Source organism: Dromiciops gliroides, chromosome 2 (genome assembly GCF_019393635.1).
Source record: "Dromiciops gliroides isolate mDroGli1 chromosome 2, mDroGli1.pri, whole genome shotgun sequence".
NCBI classification, from domain to species: Eukaryota; Metazoa; Chordata; class Mammalia; order Microbiotheria; family Microbiotheriidae; genus Dromiciops; species Dromiciops gliroides.
In genome coordinates, this window is record NC_057862.1 from 291,542,385 (window position 1) to 291,562,917 (window position 20,533).

At 43.6% G+C, this 20,533-nt stretch overlaps 1 protein-coding gene across 1 annotated transcript in view; it reads right to left on the reverse strand.

The window, feature by feature from the left end:
- Positions 1-2,074: 2,074 nt before the first annotated feature.
- The window catches only part of EXOC3L4 (exocyst complex component 3 like 4), a 52,588-nt gene continuing 34,129 nt past the window's right edge, over positions 2,075-20,533 (reverse strand). Inside the window, 5 exon segments of the mRNA XM_043986926.1 lie at positions 2,075-3,320; positions 8,819-8,940; positions 10,341-10,493; positions 10,617-10,736; positions 19,962-20,076. Coding sequence (XP_043842861.1) covers positions 3,143-3,320; positions 8,819-8,940; positions 10,341-10,493; positions 10,617-10,736; positions 19,962-20,076 — 688 coding nt within the window. The 3' untranslated portion in view covers positions 2,075-3,142.

Genomic DNA, 20,533 nt, shown 5'->3' on the forward strand with positions numbered 1-20,533 from the left:
AAGACCATCCCCCACTAGTGGTGGCTGGAGGAGTTGGGTGAGGGGTGGCTGCAGATCTCCCAAGCCATCTCTTCAGGACACCAAGGAAGCAGCCACACCTAATCTTATTGCCCCAGGCTTGAGGGAGACTAAAATGAAGGGTGGGGAGTCCTGAAACTAGCTCAGTCTGAACTGGTTCCTCTTACCTCTCTAGGTGTATTTGTCCTCTGGTTTAGTTTTTCAAGGAGAAGATTCTTTGATGTGCCCCAGAGAACTTCTGGGGTACTCTGGGCCCCATAACAAGTGCATTTTGGGATATACCTATTCCCCATCCATTTGGAGATGTCCAAAAGGCAGTCAGAGGTACAGAGGTATTTGAGTACAAGAGAGAGGTGAGGGTTAAAAATGTAGATTTAGGAATTAATTGGATAAAGAAGATAACTGAACCCTTAGCTTAATGAGACAAAGACAGAGAGAAACACAAGGAGGTCCCTCAGGACTTAGCCACAATTGAGGGACAGGGTGTGGACGACCATCCTTGGAAGCACCCTGAGAAGAATCAATCAGATAGGCAGAGGAGGACCAGGAGAGAGCTATGTCCCAAGAACCTGGGGAAGAGAGAGGCTCTAGGAGATGGTGGTCAACTGTGTTAAGATATGAAAGGTCAAGAAGAATTGTAAAGAACAGTTAAAGGATCTTTAGTGACTATGGAAAGAGAAGTTTCATTTAAATTTAAGATTAGAAGTCCATTTGCAAGGGTGGAAGTGAGAAAGGTGAGGTTGATCTAAGATGGCTTTTCCCAGTTGTTTGTGAATAGGTTGGGAGGGGAAGGAGGAGGAAAAGTAAAATGATAGTTTGAGGGTAAGACGGGCTCAAATGCAAGTTTTTAAAGGATGGAAGCAATCTAAGGCTATGTTGGGCATCAGAGAAGAAGACTGAAAATTAGAGGAAAAGAAAAGGTACTGGGAGGTGGGGGTAGGGGTGGGGATGGAAGGGATGGCCACAAGTAGGAGAGTTGAGCTTGGCAAGGAAAGAGTTAATATGCTCCTCAGAGACAGAAACAAAGGAGAAGAAAAGGGGATTAGAAGTATAGAATTGAGGAGAAATAGGATCTTGAGATGGATTACCTCTATTTCTTCTATAGAATATGAGAGTTAGGAGACAGAGATGGAGGCAGAGGTGGCTGAAGGAGAGAGTTTGTTACAGGTTCTGGGGGTGGGGGTGGGGGAGTGTTCAATAGAGAGTCAAAACAGGGAAGAACAAAAGGACTGCTGTGTAATGGTTAGGCCCCAGTCAAGATCGATCAGCTGGTGTTAATTTGTAGTGGACTGGGGGCAGTTAGGTATATCCCAAAATGCACTTGTTATGGGGCCCAGAGTACCCCAGAAGTTCTCTGCAGTGAATAAAGCATTGGCCCTGGATTCAGGAGGACCTGAGTTCAAATCCGGCCTCAGACACTTGACACTTACTAGCTGTGTGACCCTGGGCAAGTCACTTAACCCTCATTGCCTCATGGGAAAAAAATTTGTAGTGGACTCAGCAATATTATGAGTTTTTTTTCAATGGTGCTTACCAACAGATTCAGAGAAGGCAAGATGATGGGGATAACTCATCATGTGCTTTGGAAGGCACAGGCAAAGATGGGAGTAGGGGGCAAGGGAGTGAAGGGTAGACTTTCCTAGTGTGTAATTGAACTTGTTGACTAGTATAGGGTCAAGATTTTGAAAGGAGGGATATGATGCCAGAAGATGCATGATAGACTAGGAAAGTGGGTGGGGTTGGGAGGTATGACTAGAGATCAGGATTAAGAAGAAAAACAGGTTTAAGAGATGTGAGATAGAGGTTGAGATGGAAGTATAGGAGGTAATAGTCTAAGAGAGGAATATTAAAGTTCTTAACCATAGAGGTTTAACATGCATAGATGATAGGGAAATTGAGGGCATCACAACTGTCTCTGTATGCCAGAGTTGGGAGGGAGTTTGAGGGAGTAGTGCTGGGGGCAGAACTGGAACCTAAGTCTTTTCTAACTTCAAAGAAGGCTCTCATCGCCATGCTGCCACTTCAGTCACCAGTTCTTTCAAAGAATTCTCATTATATACAATTTTATTTTTAAAAATAAATATAGAACATTTAGCATGTGAAAGTGGACTCACCATGGAGTTGATCTCCATGAGAAGAATTCTCTGCTTCCTAGAGGGGATGGATGATTCAGGCATTCATATCATATCTCCACTCCACCCCCCAAACCTCTGAACCCCAGGAGCTTTGGACACGATTGGTTGGACCCACTAGGAGCCTAAGACCAGGGTCCTCTTTCCCATCCTCCCTGTCAGGGCTCTGCTTACATGCAGAGGAAGGAATCCTCTGGTCTCCATCCAAGTCCCTGATTTCACCCCAGTCAGTAGTGAACTTCTCATATTGGACCACACATAACACATAACAATATTATTTAGATAATATTGGAGATTATGGCTTCTTATGGCATCTTATCCCCATGCCAAACTATGGGCTTCATGAAGTGAAGGACCTCATCTTAGCTAAGCTTTTTATCTCCCCCAGTGCTCAGCATAGTACACAGCATGGTTTAATAAATGTGGAATTAATTACGTATATAGTTATTTGTGTTTATATCTAATTCAGTACTAGATTGTGAGTACCACAAGGGTGGGGACATGATCTTATCTAAACTTTCTACCTCCCAGGGTCTCTGTTCTTCCTCTAGAGAGTAGGCACTTGAAAAATGTGTGTTCTATTGTATTTTGTTTTCTTAGAATTCCGCTATTTGTGTTTCCCATGTCTAGGTTCAGCATTGCCCTCCCTTGGCTCCTGTTTAAAAGAAAAGGCTCCTGTTTTGAAGAAAAGGCATACACAGTCTTTCCCACTTGAGAGGGAATATGTTTATCTCCTAATTTTTTAGAAATAGGTAGAAGCAGGAGCTTAGGAGAAGGAGAGGGGAATCTGGGACCAGCTGAACTTCCTATCTGGAGGAAGCAGAGGAGTGCTTTGGAACGGAGAGAGAAGGAAAGTCAAGAAGGGGAGACCAGTCTTTGGGGTCCTCAGCTCCATGAAAATCCCATTCCCAAAAGTCCCTCATCCTTTCACCTTTAAGAATACCGAGTGTGGACCCCAGAGGCCCTGCTTTTCCTCTCATTCATGTTAATTTCTAAATGCAGGTGAAGAGCACTTCCACAGATGCAGGCACGTCGATCTCCTCAAAGAGTCTGTGATCCGGGAAAGTCTTTGGGGCCTTCTTCAGCAGGGTCTGGGCATGACGAAGGAGGAGCTGATTCCGTCTTCGGCCCAGCTTCCGAAGGGCTAAAATGGCAGCCACGTGCTCTTGCCTGCAGAGAGACGCGGTCCCAGTGAACAGAAGTGAGTTGTGGGATCGAGCAATTTTGAGTTGGAAGGAACCTTTCAGATCTTATAGTTCCTCATTTTACTGATCTCCCTTAATGCTAATGCCTTCCCTTTAAGATGAGATTCCCTCCTATCCCTGATTTCCAGCTTCCTTTCATCTCCTCCCATTAGACTGTAAGCTCCTTGATGACAAGAACTTTCTTTTTCTTATTTGTACCCCCAGTGCATAGCCCAGTGCCTGGCACATGGTAGAAGCTTAATAACGATTGAATTGAATGGATTATCTCTAACTTAACCTGTATATAGCTTGTTTGCACATAGTTGTTTACTTGTTGTCTCCCCCATTAGACTGGGAGCTCCTCCAGAGCAGACTCTGTCTTTTGCCTTTCTTTGTATCCCCAATGCCTGGCACATAGTAGGTGCTTAATGTTTATTTAATGACTGAGGTGGGAAGTGAAGCCAGTAGAAGATTTTGACAGATACAATTTTTGTTCCCAAAGTAACAGAAGAAGATTTAATATAAACTAAAGCATATGTCACCTGATAATCAAGTTTGCAAAAACATAAAGTTAGGAGGAAGGAAGCATTTATTAAACATTTACTATGTGCCTGATGGACAGCTAGGTGGTAAAGGATAGAGGGCCATTGCTGGGGTTAGGAAGACTCATCTCCTGAGTTCAAATCTGACCTAAGATACTAACTAGCTGTGACTGGGCAAGTCACTTAACTCTCTTTGCCTCAGTTTTCTCATCATTCAAATGAGCTGGGGGTAGCTAGGTGGTATAGTGGATAGAGCACCAGCCCTGGAGTCAGGAGGACCTGAGTTCAAATCTGGCCTCAGACACTTAACACTTACTAGCTGTGTGACCCTGGGCATGTCACTTAACCCCAACTGCCTCACCAAAAAAAAAAAAAAAAAAAAAGAAAACCAAATGAGCTGGAGAAGGAAATGGAAAACCACTCCAGTATCTTTCCAAGAAAACCCCAAATGGGGTCATGAAGAGTAAGACACGACTGAAAAACAACTGAAATGAGCTTGACACCATGCTAGGTATGTTACAAATATTATGATATGTGATTCTCATAACAACCCCAGAAAGTAGGTACTATTATCATTCTCATTTCCCTTAGAAAACAGGCAGACAGAAGTTAAGTGACCTGCCCAGGGTCCCATAGGTAGTAACTATCTGAAGCCACATTTGAATTCAGGTCTTTGTGACTCCAGGCTCAGTACTCTATCTACTGTGTCACCTAGCTGCTTCCCTAGGAGGGCTAACAAACTCTATTAGATGCAAATCAAGATGTAAAAGTACCTTCACAGGTTAGAATGAGGAGCAAATCTAATAAAATGTAGCCTCACTGGGGCAGCTAGGTGGCGCAGTGGATAGAGCACCAACCCTGGATTCAGGAGGACCTGAGTTCAAATCTGGCCTCAGACACTTAACACTTACTAGCTGTGTGACCCTGGGCAAGTCACTTAACCCCAATTGCAAGTCACTTAACCCCAATTGCCTCACCAAAAAAACAACACCAAAAAAACAACAACCGTAGCCTCACTGAGATGATGCAAAGTTCTATACTGGGTTTGGAAGAATCCACTGCACAAATACAGGAGGGGGAAGTTGTGGCCAAAGAAACAGATCAAAACATTTGTGGTTTGAGTGGCCTGCACACTAAATATGAGTCAACAGTGGGGCATGGTGCAATTTAAGACTGCATTAGTAGAAACATCCTTTATAAGAGTAGCAGTATGGCTTCATGAAAAGTCAGGCTTCCCATTAGGATCACCTGGTTCAAGACCCACTTTTGACACATCCTTGCTCTGTGGTGCTGGACAAATTACCTAAGCTGTCAGGACCCCAGCCAATGCTCTAAGACTACAAGTGGCAGATCTGCAATGGTAGAGGGAGTTTCCTGAGGGTCCACTTCCTACAGGAGGAAGGAACAGAGGGAAAGAATAATTATTTAAGCATTTATTAAGTGCTTGATTTAATGACATATAGTGTCTCCTTTGACACAGCTATGAAATCACTGGTCTGGACCAACTAGATTAAGGGATATGAGAGTCCTGCTGAACTCTGCTGAGGTCGAAACCCATCTGGAGTCTTGTATGAAGTTTTGTGTACCACATTTTGGGAAATAAATTGTGGCAAGCTAGATTGAATCTAAAGGACAATCTAGATGCTCCGAGTTATGGAGAGGAACTGAAATTGTTCAACCTTGTGAAGAAGTTTAGGAGTAATATGATCATTGTCTTTAAGCATCAGGCAGCTAGGTGGAACAGTGGATAGAGTGCTTGGGCCTGGAGTTGGAAATACACATCTTCCTGAGTTCAAATCTGGCCTCAGTTACTAGCTCTGTGACCCTGGGCAAATCACTTAACCCTGTTTGCCTTAGTTTCCTCATCTGGAAAATGAGCTAGAGAAGGAAATGGCAAACCACTCCAGTATCTTTGCCAAGAAAACCCCAAATGAGGTCAACAGAGAGTCAGACACGATAGAAATGACTGAACAACAACACCTGGGTGGCACATGGCAAAGAGTGACTTGGAGTCAGGAAGATCTGAGTTCAAACCCTGCTTCAAATACTTACTAGCTATGTGTCCCTGAGCAAATTACTTAACTTCTCAGCCTATTTCCTCATCTATAAAATGGGGATAAGAATAACAACCTACATCAAGTAAAATTGTATTCATAAACTGCTTAGCCCAGGTCTTGGTACACAGTAGGTGCTTAATAAATGCTTGTCTCCTTCTTTCCTAATGGTTTGCAAAGCATTTTGTTCATTGCAACTCTGGGAAGTATAGTTAGTGCAAGCAAACTTTAAAGCCCTGTATTAGTGCCTGTTGTTGTTGTTCAGTCATATCCAACTCTTCATGACCCCATGGTCCATAGCATGTCAACACTGTCCATGGGGGTTTTCTTGGCAAAGATACTGGAGTAGTGTGCCATTTCCTTCTCCAGTGTATTGGTGCTAGCTATTATTAAATATATGGGTAGTTATTATGAAAAGACATTTGTTCATTTGGGCCCCAGAGGGTAGAACTAGAAATGAGGAGGGTGGGGGCAGGTTTAATTATAAGGAGGTAGATTTTGGCTCAATACAAGGAAGAATTTTCTACTTAATCAGAGCTGGAAAACAGTGGGACCAGATGTCCTGGTAGATAGTGAGGCCCCTGTTACTGGAGCTGTTGGAGCAGAGACTTGATGACTCCCAATCAGGAAGGCTTTAAAAGGGATTCCTGTGGAAATGGGGGTGGGGGTAGAGACACTGAACTAGGTGTAGGTACTCAGAGGTCCCTCCCCAGCTCTGGGGCTCTGTTAAGCACAAAGATATCCCCATGGGCACTTCAGTCTGGGATTTTGCTTCTAGAATGGTAGAGAGAGGAGGCTTGGGGGAGACCAAACAGACTTTCTTGATTTCATCCTCACAGACCATGGACGGGCCAAATGCCCAGAATCACCCTTAATGTCCTGAGGAAATCTTATCATTGTAGCATATCAGAGTTGGAAGAGAGCTTCAAATCCATCCAGTCAACATCACCCATCCTCATTTTCCAAGGGGGAAACCAAGGCCAAGAGAGAAAGCATGACTTGCCCAAGGTAACACAGTGAGTGAATGGCAGAGTCAGACCTCCTGGCTCCTGGACCAGGACCGTCTGTTGACTTTGTCTCTCTGGATGGAGCAGTGTCCAACCCATAAGCAAAGGCATGAAGGACACAGAAGAGGAAGTGTGTCATAGTGACACGAGGCCTGGATATGAAGTCAGAAGACCCATGATCTGGGGCAGCTAGGTGGCACAGTGGATAAAGCACCAGCCCTGGATTCAGGAGGACCTGAGTTCAAATCCAGCCTCAGACACTTGTCACTTACTAGCTGTGTGACCCTGGGCAAGTCATTTAACCCTCATTGCCCTGCAAAAAAAGAAAAACAAAAACCAAAAAACACGACCCGGGATCCAGGTCCTGACCTGCTAACAACAACAACAACAACAACAACTATAATAACTACCATGTATAGAACACTTTCTGAAGTTTGCACAGTGTTTTACAAATATTATCTCATTTTATCCTTACGATTACCCCAGGAAGTAGGTGTTATTATTATGCCTTTTAAAAAAAAAATGAGGAAACTGGAGGAAGCTGGGTGGCTCAGTGAATAAAGCACTGACCCTGGATTCAGGAGGACCTGAGTTCAAATCTGGCCTCAGACACTTGACACTTACTAGCTGTGTGACCTTGGGCAAGTCACTTAACCCTCATTGCCCCGCCCAGAAAAATTTTTTTAAATGAGGAAACTGAGGCAGACAGTGATTAAATGACTTACTCAGGGTAATATAGCTATGTGACTTTGGGCAAGTTCCTGTCTACCCCCCTCCCTCCACCAGGCTTCAGTCTCCCCATCTATAAAATGAGAGGGAAGGCCTATAGATGATCTCTAAGGGTTTCTTACAATTCTAACATTCTGTCTTTGAGTATGGTTGACTAAGAGGTTTCATTGTAACTAAGGGTCAAGTTTCTCTTCTCCCTAGGGGCTGAGGGCTCTCCTGGATCAGAGGTTGTGAATCCCCCTCAGACAGAGCACTCCATGAAGGCAGGGAGTGTCTTCATGTCTTCATTTCTCTTCTCCCCCAACTCCCAAGACCAGGGGCTGCCCAAGGCTAGAACCGTGTCACTCCCTTCAGACTATGGGCTGTCAGGAAACAGAAGACCCATGGGAAGGAGGGCAAGAGGGACTTCCTGAGAAAGATAATGTGCCCAATGGTTTGGGGATTGTCAAACTGAAATGTGGAGCAGGGCTTTTTTTCTTTTTCTTTTTCTGGAGATGAGGAGAGGTTCCACCCTATCTCTAGACCAGAAGTTGCCTCCCTCCATAGAACAAAGAAGTGCCAATCTAGGAGATGTATGTCTCTCGGGGGGGGAAGGCCAGGCCATGCTGGGACTTGATCACTTCCTGATAATGAACTCTCTAAAGTTCAAAGGGAAGCACACTAGATTTCAGCTACCATGGCCCTGTTCTGACTTTGTTAATCTACTATCCTCCAAAGTCTCCCTGCACATGAAGCTTCCCAGGGCAAAGGGAAGCCAGAAGGCAGGAGCCCTGATTTATAAGATGATAACATAGGACTTAGAAGTGACTTTAGAGATTAACCCTTTCAATTCATAGATGAGGAGATTGAAAGGAATTTATCCAAGGTCACAGAGCTACCAAGTTATAAATCCAAAATTCAAACCTAGATCCTTCAACTCCAAATCTGGGGTTCCTTCCCTTATTCAGTGCTGCTTTTGGATCTGACTCTAACTTCCCTTTTCTGGACCTCACTCCCCTTGGCTGGAAAAATGAGGCTAAAGATCTGTGCCTTGTCCAAGTAGGGCTGATGTGAGGACCCAGAGAGCACTGGATAGTAAAGAGTGCTGAGATACAGGGGCCTCTGCAGAGGTCTCAGTGTCTGTGGAGCCTCCAGATGCAGGGTAGCACTAACCTGATGTCTGGGTAACCCTTAATGAGGGCTTCGATATGTTTTCTAATGTCCTCTTTGTAGGTTTCACTCAGGATGTCCGAGATGCAAGGGATCACCAAACCCAGCCAAGAGGCTTCTGAGCCCTGGGAAGACAAGGAACCTGGTATAAGAAAAAGGGCTGAGCATGAGGAAGGCTGAGCAGCTAATTGGCACAGTGGATAGAGCACAGGGTCTGGGGTCAGGAAGACTCATCTTCATGAGTTCAAATCTGGCCTCAGACACTTATTAGTTCTGTGACTTGGGCAAGTCACTTAACCCCATTTGCCTCAGTTTCCTCATCTGTCAAATGAGCTGGAGAAGGAAATGGCAAATCACTCCAATATCTTTTCCAAGAAACCCCCAAATGGGGTCACAAAGAGTCAGACAAGACTGACGAATATGTGTGTATGTATGTATATGTGTGTATATGTATATACGTAGAAGAATACATTGATATGTACATGTGCACACATATATGTATATATACATATACCTATATACATGTGTGTATACACACACATACATACACATACCTGTATATGCCTATGTATCCTCCTCTATAAAACGATGGAGTTGTATTAAATAACCTAAGGTTTCCCACTTATCAGATTTATTGAGATGGAACCTGCCTGAGACAGTCCATATTCTATGTTCCAAGGTCTCTTAAGACCCCATCTGATGTCCTAAGATTCCGGGGTCCCTTCTAGCCGATAGTCCATGGCTCCCACCTCCCAAGTCTGGTGTTCTACAATACTTTTCAGCTATAATATTTTCTGTTCTGATGATACTAAAGTTCCTTCTGCTCTGATATCACATAAAGCTACAATCCCTGTATACAAGAAGGGCACTAAGCTGCCCTTACTCAGCTGGGGAGATTCCTTCCATTGTGCTATTATTCTGAACCTGCAAGGGAATGGGGGCAGGGGGAAGGATTATTAGTATCATAAAATTTAGAGCTGGAGGGGTTACAAAGGAGAACATAAGATTTCAGAGCTAGGGTGAGGGCTGGCTTATTGTGTAGAGTGTCAAAGTTGGAACTCTGGCCTTAGAACACAGAACACAAAATACAAAAGAACATCAGAACGCAGAGGGACCTCAGAGATTGTTTTATAGAGGGGAAAACCAAGGCCTTGAGAGGACAAGGCTACATAGGCAATAAGTAGGAAAAGCAGGATTTAAACCCAGGTGTTCTGACTATGAGGCAGCTGGTGGCTCAGTGAATAGAGCATTGGGTCTGGAGTCAGGATAGACCCGAGTTCAAATCCAGCCTCAAACACTTCATTGCTGTGTGAACCTGGGCAAGTCACTTAACCTTTTATTGCCTGACACAATGGATCCATGGGAGAAGAAAATTGCAAACCAATCCAGGATCTTTGCCAAGAAAACTCCAAATGGGGTCACGAAGGGTAGGATGTAACTGAAAATGACTGAATAACAATATATTCTGACTTCGGTATCAATCACACCCCATCTGCAGCCAAAGGAGATAACTCTTGGGCAGTACCAGACTCTGAAAAGTGGAGCCAATGGCATCTGATTCCTCGCTCATCTTGTGGGCACTGGCCACTCGATCTGCTCCTCGAAGCCGTTCTCGTGGCCTCAGCACATGGGCCACATATTCCCGAATTACATAGCAGTGGGTTTCCTGAAGACACTCCTGGGAGAGGAATAGGATAGTGAGGGTTAGCCTCCAGGCCCCGTAATGCTTTCCCCGCTTTCTGAGCCCTCTCCCCATGCCAAATTCCCCCCTCCCAGAACCATCCTGGGTCCCTTGAACTACCTGACTGTGCGGCTGAACCAGGTGTTTCAGGTGCTGGACAAAGGTGACAGTCTTTTCCATGATTGGCTCTAGCTTGTCAGAGGTCACCCAAGCCTTGCTGCCCACATCCTTGAATAGTACCTGTGGGGGCAGAGAGAGAGAACCCACTCATACCTTTGTTCTCCGGCCTACAGGATCATTAAATCTGTCTCTTCCATGACACTGTGACACCCTTTTCCCCTCCCTCCCAGGTCGCCACATTCTAGGACCTCATGCGATACCGTGAAGAGGCTCCCTGTTTCTCCAAATCCTCTATAACCTTCAGGACTTAAGCCATCTCACTTCCTCCAGGAAGTGCCTCTCCGTGCATCCCTCTCCTGAACTCCAAACCTTCATTGCCAAACAAAGCATACCCTGTAATGTATGTAAAACACACATTGCTACCTCTATTCCAGACAAATGGGGCTCCTGATTCCTCCTCAGTCTTGCCCTGTCTTCTTCCTCAGTGGATTCCCAGAGGCTAAGCCTCCATTTCCTAAACAGATTCCAGCTGTTGGAAGCCTCTGGTTGAAACCCTCTTCTTTCCTCAGATGCCCCTACCTCCCTGACATCCCATTTTTTGGGGGGTGAGGCAATTGGGGTTAAGTGACTTGCCCAGGGTCACACAGCTAGTAAGTGTTAAGTGTCCAAGGCTAGATTTGTACTCAGGTCCTCCTGAATCCAGGGCCGGTGCTCCATCCACTGTACCACCTAGCTGCCCCCCTGACATCCCATTTTGACACCTGTCTGAGAGTGACTTCCCCCTTCTTGAACTCTGTGACTTCTTTGTGCTTGTTTCCACCTCTTTCATCACAGATGGGGTCACATATGGGGTACTTGTCTTTCCCCACATTAGACAATAAGGGCCTTTAAGTGTATTCCTGTATTGGGCTCCATGGCTGAGCCTCCAATCTAGCACACACAGGGGCCACCTCTTCCTTCCTTACCACCTCCCTACAGGCTGGAGCAGAGCCACAATCCAGATTTTTGGAAAGATTCTTTTGACCAGCAGAAGACTGAACTTTCTGATGCTATTGATAAGTCAAGGCCAAACTACAAAATTTGATTTTTGTCAGTAAGCAACTGGAAACTGGATAGACATCACCAGACTCCAGTGATTCAGAAGGAACCTATACCGCATCTCGTACGGAGACTTCAAAGAAGAGAAAGAGGCTTCACCCCACTGTTAAGGGCTAAAATTCTAGCTAAACTGTCTAAAATATCTAATGAGTGGTCGCCAATAAATTATAAGCTTTAGCAAGAGTTAGACTTTTAAGCATTTATTAAGGAGAATAAGAATTTGGTAAAGAGAGAGAGAAAGGCCTAGATTCCTATTTATTAAAGGGAGAGCACATTTCTAGCTCCCTTCTCCACCAGAGTTCAGAGGAAAAAGCAAGTGAGACCGAGCTGCCAGTCTCTTCCTTCCTCCTCCCACTAGCCCACATCACTTCCTGACGCCAAAGAAAAGACTCCTGGTCTTGCCCTCAAAGACCTTCGCTTCATGGGCGGAACTCTTCTATAGTAAGTCTCCAACAGGTGGCATTATTACAATCATTACACCACCCCTCAAAGAATGAGCAAGAAAGAAGCAGAAGCTCGTTGTGCTCAAGTGCCATGAGGTTGATGAGAATTATAAGATTCACGGCCATTCTGATACATGTGGGCCTGGAGGCTTTATGCTGCCCATGTATTGTGGCAAGTGTTGTTTGACTTCCTCTAACAAGCCTGAGATCAATTAAATGTATGTGTGTTGATTTTTGTAAAAATCAAAGAAAAAAAGACTGTAAGGTCACTGGGGGTAGGGCCAATATTATATCTTCCTTTGTGTCCCCCAGTGCCACCAAGCACAGGACCTTAGACATGGCAAGTGATTCATATTTGGCTGCTGAACAGTGAATGTCCTGTCCTGATCTCTGACTATTCCATGCAGGCAATGTTTGTCTTTCCAACTGAGACCTCCCTGAAGGCAGGGGCTCTACTGATGGCCTTTGCACGGGGCCTAGACCCCCTCCTCACTTTTACTTCTCAGTATCCTGGGCTTCTCTTAAGCCTCAGCTCACATGGCACTTCCTATAGGAAACCTTTTTTGGATATCATCTAATTATTGGTGCATGGGCAACTAGGAAGCACAGTGGATAGAGCACTGGGACTTGAGTCAGGAAGACTCATCTTGTTGAGTTCAAATCTGACCTCAGACACTTACTAGCTGGGTGACCCTGGGAAAGTTACTTCACCCTATTTCCTCATCAATTTCCTCATTTGTAAAATGAGCTGAAGAAGGAAATGACAGACCGCTTCAGTATCTTTGCCAAGAAAACCCCAAAAGGGGTACATGACTGAAATGACTGAACAACAACAAAATTATTGGTGTTCCCTTCTGTCTCAATCTAGACATAGAAAAATAGATATAGATACATATAGATGTAAATATAGATATTGCTATATACCCAGAATGGGTATAGCTTACACAAATGGGGGAAGGGGAGTATGGATATATAGTGAGCCTAGAGTATCCCCATTGTGACATACATATACATATATATACACATATTAAATATTCATATACAGGCACACATCATATATGTATATATTATATTTCTGTGTGTATATTATAAAGGCATTATACACAATTTAAACCACATGTTATATGTGTATTTATTACATGTGTCATATACAATAAACCTACATATACAAAATATTGTTTGTGTGTGATATAAATTATTTCTATATGTTATTTATACATGTGTTATGTAGACATAATTTTGTATATTATATGCACATATAACATATACATATGATTGTACAATATACAAATATAATAAAAATTTATAATTATTTACACACATAATTTATACATATAATAGAAAAATATATTTATACAATACATAACATACACACATTAACATGATGTATAAGTATATTCTATATTAAATATACTATACAATGTATTATTTATCTATATTTTATACATATGTACATTATACATGGAAATATATGTGTATATGTTATACACATGTTGCTAATATATAATGTACACATCCATTATTACTATAATATATACATAATCTTTCTATATGATGAATATGTTTATTTATAATGAATATGTAATACATAACTGTTCTAAGACGTGGCAACTAACTGATTGGATATGGGCCTGAGAAGTGAAAAATCAAAGATGAGCCTGAAGTTTTGAAGCAGGCTAACCAGGAGCATATTTGAAGAGCCAGAGGTGTTGATGGGTCCCCTCTCCCAAGCTGTCTCTTGTTACCCATTTCGGTTATGCTTAAGGTTTAAATTGCACCAGTTCTAGTTAGAACTGGTTGCTGAGAATCTCTAGCAAGCTTGCTGACGCAAAATAGTTATAATCCCACCTTCCTCATTGTGAATAGTCCTTCCTGATTAAATTTTAGGGACTTCCCATCTTTTTGCTCTTAGTTCATGCTCCTTGGCCCTGATGTGAAAGTTGCCGTGACAGACCTTTTGTTTGAAAACCCCATGTAAACCTAGGCCTTGTACAACTCTGTACCTTCTGCTATAGGATTTATCTCTCTGTTCATCTGGGCCACTAACCAAAGCATGCCTCACTGTAGGTGGGGGTGGCAGGCCTCATGTTACTCTGTCCCTGATTGAATTGCCATCTCTCTGTCCATGCCTTCCTATAGCCTTTGCTTGGCTGTATCAATAAACCATTCTAATCCATCCTAGTGCAGCTGCACACCATTTATTAGAATTCAACTCCCCTCTAAATTTGCATGATGATAATAGTGCCTGAAAGAGGTTTAGGGGAGAAGATGATCATCACAGTTTTGGACAGTCTGAATTTAAGGTACCAACAGGAAATCCAGGTGGAAATGGCCAGCAGATAGATTTGGGACTGGAGCCCATGGGAAAGTTTAGGGTTGAATATATAGATTTAGGATTCATCTGCATAGAGATTATAATTGAACCCATGGAAGTTAATGAGATCAGTGAGAGAGACAGAGACAGAAAGACAGAGACACACACAGAGAGACAGAGAGATGAGAGAGAGAGAGAGAGAGAGAGAGAGAGAGAGAGAGAGAGAGAGAGAGAGAGAGAGAGAGAGAATGAGAATGAGAATGAGAATGAGAATGAGAATGAGAATATGAATATAGACGAAAAAAGAAAAGAGGATCTAGGACTAAGCCCTGGGGAATACTTGCACTTAGAGGATGTGAGATGGATAATGAACCAGCAAAGGAAAAGATATTGTCAGGATACCCAAGAGTAGGTTAAGGGAGGTGGGGAGAGGCCTGGATAAGCTGACCCCCAGAAATCTCATCATGCTCTTTAACTCAGCCTTGTATGTTTAACACCTTCCCAACTTCCTCAGCTTCTCTCTTCTCCCTTCTCATTAGAGGATCGGAGGATAGAGAATTAAAATCCCCTCTAAGTTTTCCTTCCTGGAGGGCAGAACCTGGACTTTGCAATTCACTCTACTTTCCCTCTGTGGATCTGCTTGGTCTGAACTCCTTGGAACATGATGCCCCGGCTCTAGGGACCCCCTGACGCCTTCCCTCCCCACCTCTCAGTTTTCAAGCTTCCTTTTATATATTATCTTCCCCCATTAGATTGTAAGTTCCTCGAGGGCAGGGACTGTCTATCTTTTTATTTGTATCCCCAGTGCTTAGCACAGTGCTTGACACATTGTAGGAGCTTAATGAATATTTATTGAATTAAATTGGTCAATAGTTTCAAACGCTACAGAGAGGTCAGTGAGGAAAAAGATTGAGAAAAAAGCCATTAAATTTAGTAATTAAGATACCGCTGGTCACTTTGAAGAGAACAGGAGGCAGAAGCATGTTGCATGGAGTTAAGAAGTGAGTGGTGCAGAAATAGAGACAGCAAGTATAGGCAACTCTAGGAACTTCACAGTCAAAGGGACAGAGAGACCAGTGACAAAGGCTTGTGAGGAAGTAGTGTCAAGTCAAGGGGTTTTTTTTTGTTTTTTTGGTTTTTTTTAGTGAGGCAATTGGGGTTAAGTGACTTGCCCAGGGTCACACAGCTAGTAAGTGTCAAGTGTCTGAGGCCGGATTTGAACTCAGGTACTCCCGACTCCAGGGCCGGTGCTCTATCTACTGTGCCACCTAGCTGCCCCAAGTCAAGGGGTTTTAAAGATAGGTGAAACTTGAGTGTATTCCTGCTCATTGTGTTTGCTCAGATAGGTCTGGGAATATGTGGATCCACCCTTTTGTCAGACAGATGATATGGAAATCAATTAGTCTCTCTGACCAAGACTTGGATGATCCAAGTCATATTACCCAAGTCCCTCATTGTAATATAGCCCAGACTTTCATTGTAATTTAAATTTTCTCATTAATTGTTAACCAATCAAAGTTGATGGCTACCTCTCAGGAATACCTACTCTTCAAAGGGCATATAAACTGTGAAACTGACACATTAACCCATGTCATGGTCCTCTTCTAGAACGATGGACAAGCAACAACCAACATTCTGTGAGTAACAGCTGTCCCCACTGAGGACCCAACTGGCCAGCTCCAGCTGGGCAACCCTGCTCCTCCCCTTCCCCCTCCCTCTCTCCATAAATGGAATCATATCCTTACCTGTGGGCATAACTCTGGCTTTCCTTGATTGGTCAACAACAGGTTCCAGCCCAGATCTCTTTTGGCCTTTGTTTAGCCTCTTGATGGCTCAGAGTGGGTGTAAATAGCAATTGTTGCTGTTTTGGCCAGAATACTCCCCCCCCCCCATCTATTTTTGACTGGCTAAAAGAAACCTTTCTTTGCCTCATTTCTTACCTACCCTTAATCACTGACTGCCTCAGCCAAACTGAGACCTGGAAAAGACCTTAACTTAAAAATATCAAAGTCTCTCACTGCCTTGGCACCATCTCCAGTCTCCCTGATGTCTATCTTGCCACTGGACTCAGATGGTTTTGGAGGAGAGAGTGAAGTTGGTGACTTTCCACAGCACTGGCTCACTTAAATCCAATTTACTACAAGTCATGACATCACCATCACCTGATGTCATGGTCCTCTACTAGAACAAAGGACAAAAACAACAAACTGTGAACCCACTGCCATGAGGGGTCTTTGGTCTAAGAGAAACAGCCAAATGACCATCCTTTTATTAATAAACATGCTGGCATTATTAATAAAATGATTAAATTATCCAGAAACCATGTCTCAGAACTTTTTTAGATGTTTGAAGGAGATTTCCTCTCCCTTATTTTATTTTATTTTTTATTTATTTTTTGCAGGGCAAAGAGGCTTAAGTGACTTGCCCAGGGTCACACAACTAGTAAGTTGTCAAGTGTCTGAGGCTGGATTTGAACTCAGGTCCTCCTGAATCCAGTGCCTGTGCTTTATCCATTGCACCACCTAACTGCCATGGCTCAACTTTTTTAATTGTAAGAGGCACAACAAAAGGAGTTAGTTAGCCTTAGAAACTCATTCACTGCTTCCTCACAAGCCTTTGTCACTGGTCTCTCTGTCCCTTTGACTGTGAAGTTCCTAGAGTTGCCTATACTTGCTGTCTCTATTTCTGCACCACTCACTTCTTAACTCCATGCAACATGCTTCTGCCTCCTGTTCTCTTCAAAGTGACCAGCGGTATCTTAATTACTAAATTTAATGGCTTTTTTCTCAATCTTTTTCCTCACTGACCTCTCTGTAGCTTTTGAATGAACTCATTCTAAGAGATTTTAGGGAAGGGGAAGAGGATGGGTGAAGATGTAGGCAGGCTTTGAAGTATAGAGAATGGGAGAGAAAAGGGCTCACAATGGGTGATCTCAACCTTGCCCATTAAGTAGGAGGAAGAATCATAAGTTTAAAGGAAAGGGTATGGGAATATAATTGGAGGCTTGAAACAAAAGAAATTTTCAAGATGGCTTTTGTGAATAGTGTGATGAAAATTCAACTGGAGATGGTTAAAAGGATTGCCATGCCCAGTTGAGTTTAGATAATGTGGATTCGTGACCCTATTTCACATAGTGGACCCAAGTGTACACTATCTCACACAATGCTTCCCCTGACACACTGCTTCCTCTTATATACATCGTCTCCATCCACACACTATCTCTTCTCCCACACAAACTCCCTTTGGATACCACCTCTTGTCACAAGGGCCTGAGCAACTTCTCCTTTTGCCTGTCTTACAAAAGAGTCCTTTGTAGACAGACATTTTCCCTAATGAGAGGAAAATGAAAAACTTTCCCATATTCTCCTCCACCTTCACCAGAAAGCCCCTGCCACTTGCCAAAGTCTTCCACCACTTGCCAAAGTCCTCTGCCCTGACCTTTGTCAAAGATCAGTGTGGATTCTGGCTGGTCAGCAGCCTCATGCATTCCTGCTCATTCCATAGCTGAGTCTACCTGGGTGTCCTGAAAATGAATGTCTGCTTCTGTCTTACACTGACTTCACCCAAGAGACCAAGCTGATGTATACATTTGTGGAAGGTGTCTGTGTACATGGGGGGGGGAGGGATAAACACACACATACATCAAAATTGGGGTAAAGGGAGAGTTAGATGGCACAGTGGATAGAGCACCAGCCCTGGAGTCAGGAGGATCTGAGTTCAAATTCAGCCTCAGACTCAGGCTAACTATGTGACCCTGGGCAAGTTGTTTAACTCAAATTGTCTCCAACCCCCCCCCCCCAAAAAACAACAACAACAATTGCAGCAAAAACACCCCGGACAACAAGAAGGCTGATTTCAGTCACACACCTGGATCTTCGAAAGGTACTTTCAATTAACTAGTCATCTGAATTTGGTATGTTATTTTTCTCTGCAACAACAACATCTTCCATTTCTATATTACTTTAAATAAAGTTTTCATTGTTGTTAAGTCATTTCAGTTGTTTCTGATTCTTTGTGACCCCCAATTGGGTTTTCTTGGCAGAGATACAGCAGTGGTTTGTCATTTCCTTCTCCAGCCCACTTTACAAATGAGAAAACCGAGACAGTTAAGTGACTTGCCCAGGGTCACACAGCCAGTGTGAGGCCAGAGTTGAAGTCAGGTCTTCCTAACTCCAGGCCCAATGTTCTAACCACTGGACCACCTAGCTGCCCCTAAATTTTAAGGTTAACAAAGGGCTTTCTTTCCAACTATCCTGGGACAGAAGGAATACAAGTAGTATCCCCATTTTATGAGAAAGCTAAGGGAAATTACTTGTCCAAGATCAGACAGCTAGTACATAAGCAAAAGCAGGATACAAACCCAGAACTCCAGATACCTTGTCTAAGACTTTCCACTTCCTAACCCTACCTGTTAAGGAGCCAGTGTGCATGAATGCAGAATAACAGAAAACACCAATCATTATATCCTATGCCCTGGACAATGTCTAGGGCCAAGAAAATATTTAACAAGACTTTTCTAGGGGCAGCTAGGTGGCGCAGTGGTTAGAGCACTGGCCCTGGACCTGAGTTCAAATCCAGCCTCAGACACTTAACACTTACTAGCTGTGTGACCCTGGGCAAGTCACTTAACCCCACAATTGCCTCACCAAAAAAAAAAAACTTTCCTGAATCTGTCCTATTCTTTTTTTTTAATTTTTTTTTTTAATTTTTAGTGGGGGCAATGAGGGTTAAGTGACTTGCCCAGCTAATAAGTATCAAGTGTCTGAGGCCGGATTTGAATTCAGGTACTCCTGAATCCAGGACCAGTGCTTTACCCTCTGCACCACCTAGCTGCCCCTTCTGTCCCATTCTTTAAAGCTCACCTCAATCCCCTTTTCCTCCAGGATGTTCTCCTGCTTTCTGCAATGACCTTCCCCTCCTCGTGGTTTCTTCGCTCTCCATTGCTGATGCTCCCATTAGGCACTGAGCCCATGCAACATTCTAGAATCAGGTCTCTTTCTTTCTCTCTCTCTCTCTCTCTCTCTCTCTCTCTCTCTCTCTCTCTCTCTCTCTCTCTCTCTTTTTTGAGTAGGAGGCTTGGCTCCTCCAAGCTGAGAGCTTCCTGACAGCAGGACTGAGTTCTCCTCTTCCTTTCTTTCCCAATTCTGAATTCCCTGAGCGCAGAGTCAACTCCTATTTTCCCTTTCTTTCCCAGATTTTGGGCTTCCTGAAGGCAGAGCCTGAGTTTGCTCCTTTTCTGTCTTCCTCAAATAGAGCAGATCAGAGATATCGAACACTTGGACTTTGGAGCCCACAATATTATACCAGAGTAAAGTGTAATTGGGGAATTTTAACAAAATAAAATTTAAAAATAATACAATAGGGCATAAGTAAAGTTAATATGTGGTTTTCTAAGTTGATATGTGACATACAGGCATCCTTACATATGGTTTATTGACCTAATTTCTGGTTGATACCGCTGGAGCAGATAATGAGAACCAAAGGCCTTACCTGTGTTTCTCGATGCAAATGGATCAACATTTGCTTTTTGAACCTGCTAATCACTTCGGACAGGGTTGTTCCCACATTCTCAAAGCTGTTTAGGAATTTGGCGGGTAAGTTGGTCCTGGAGAGAAAAAGCCAGGAGCAGGTGAGCCTTCTAGCACCGGCCAGGGCACAGGAGCCTGGGAAGGGGAGAAGGCCTAACTCTTCCATGTCCACTTAGTGAGTGACTCTTTTGTTCTTTGGGGTCTGTAATTGCCACTGATTTTAATTACCTTCTTGAAACAATGGTCCGGGGCAGCTAGGTGGTGCAGTGGATAGAGCAGTGGCCCTGGATTCAGGAGGACCTGAGTTCAAATCCGGCCTCAGACCCTTGACACTTACTAGCTGTATGACCCTGGGCAAGTCACTTAACCCCAATTGCCTCACCAAAAAAAACCCAATGGTCCAAGAGCTCAGAGAGCCTCATAGAATAGTAGAATTGGAAAGGATCTTTGAGACCAATGTGTCCTAGATTTAAGGCTGAAAGGGATCTCAGAGGACAGCTAATCAGACCTTCTCATTCTACATTCCTTCCTGTC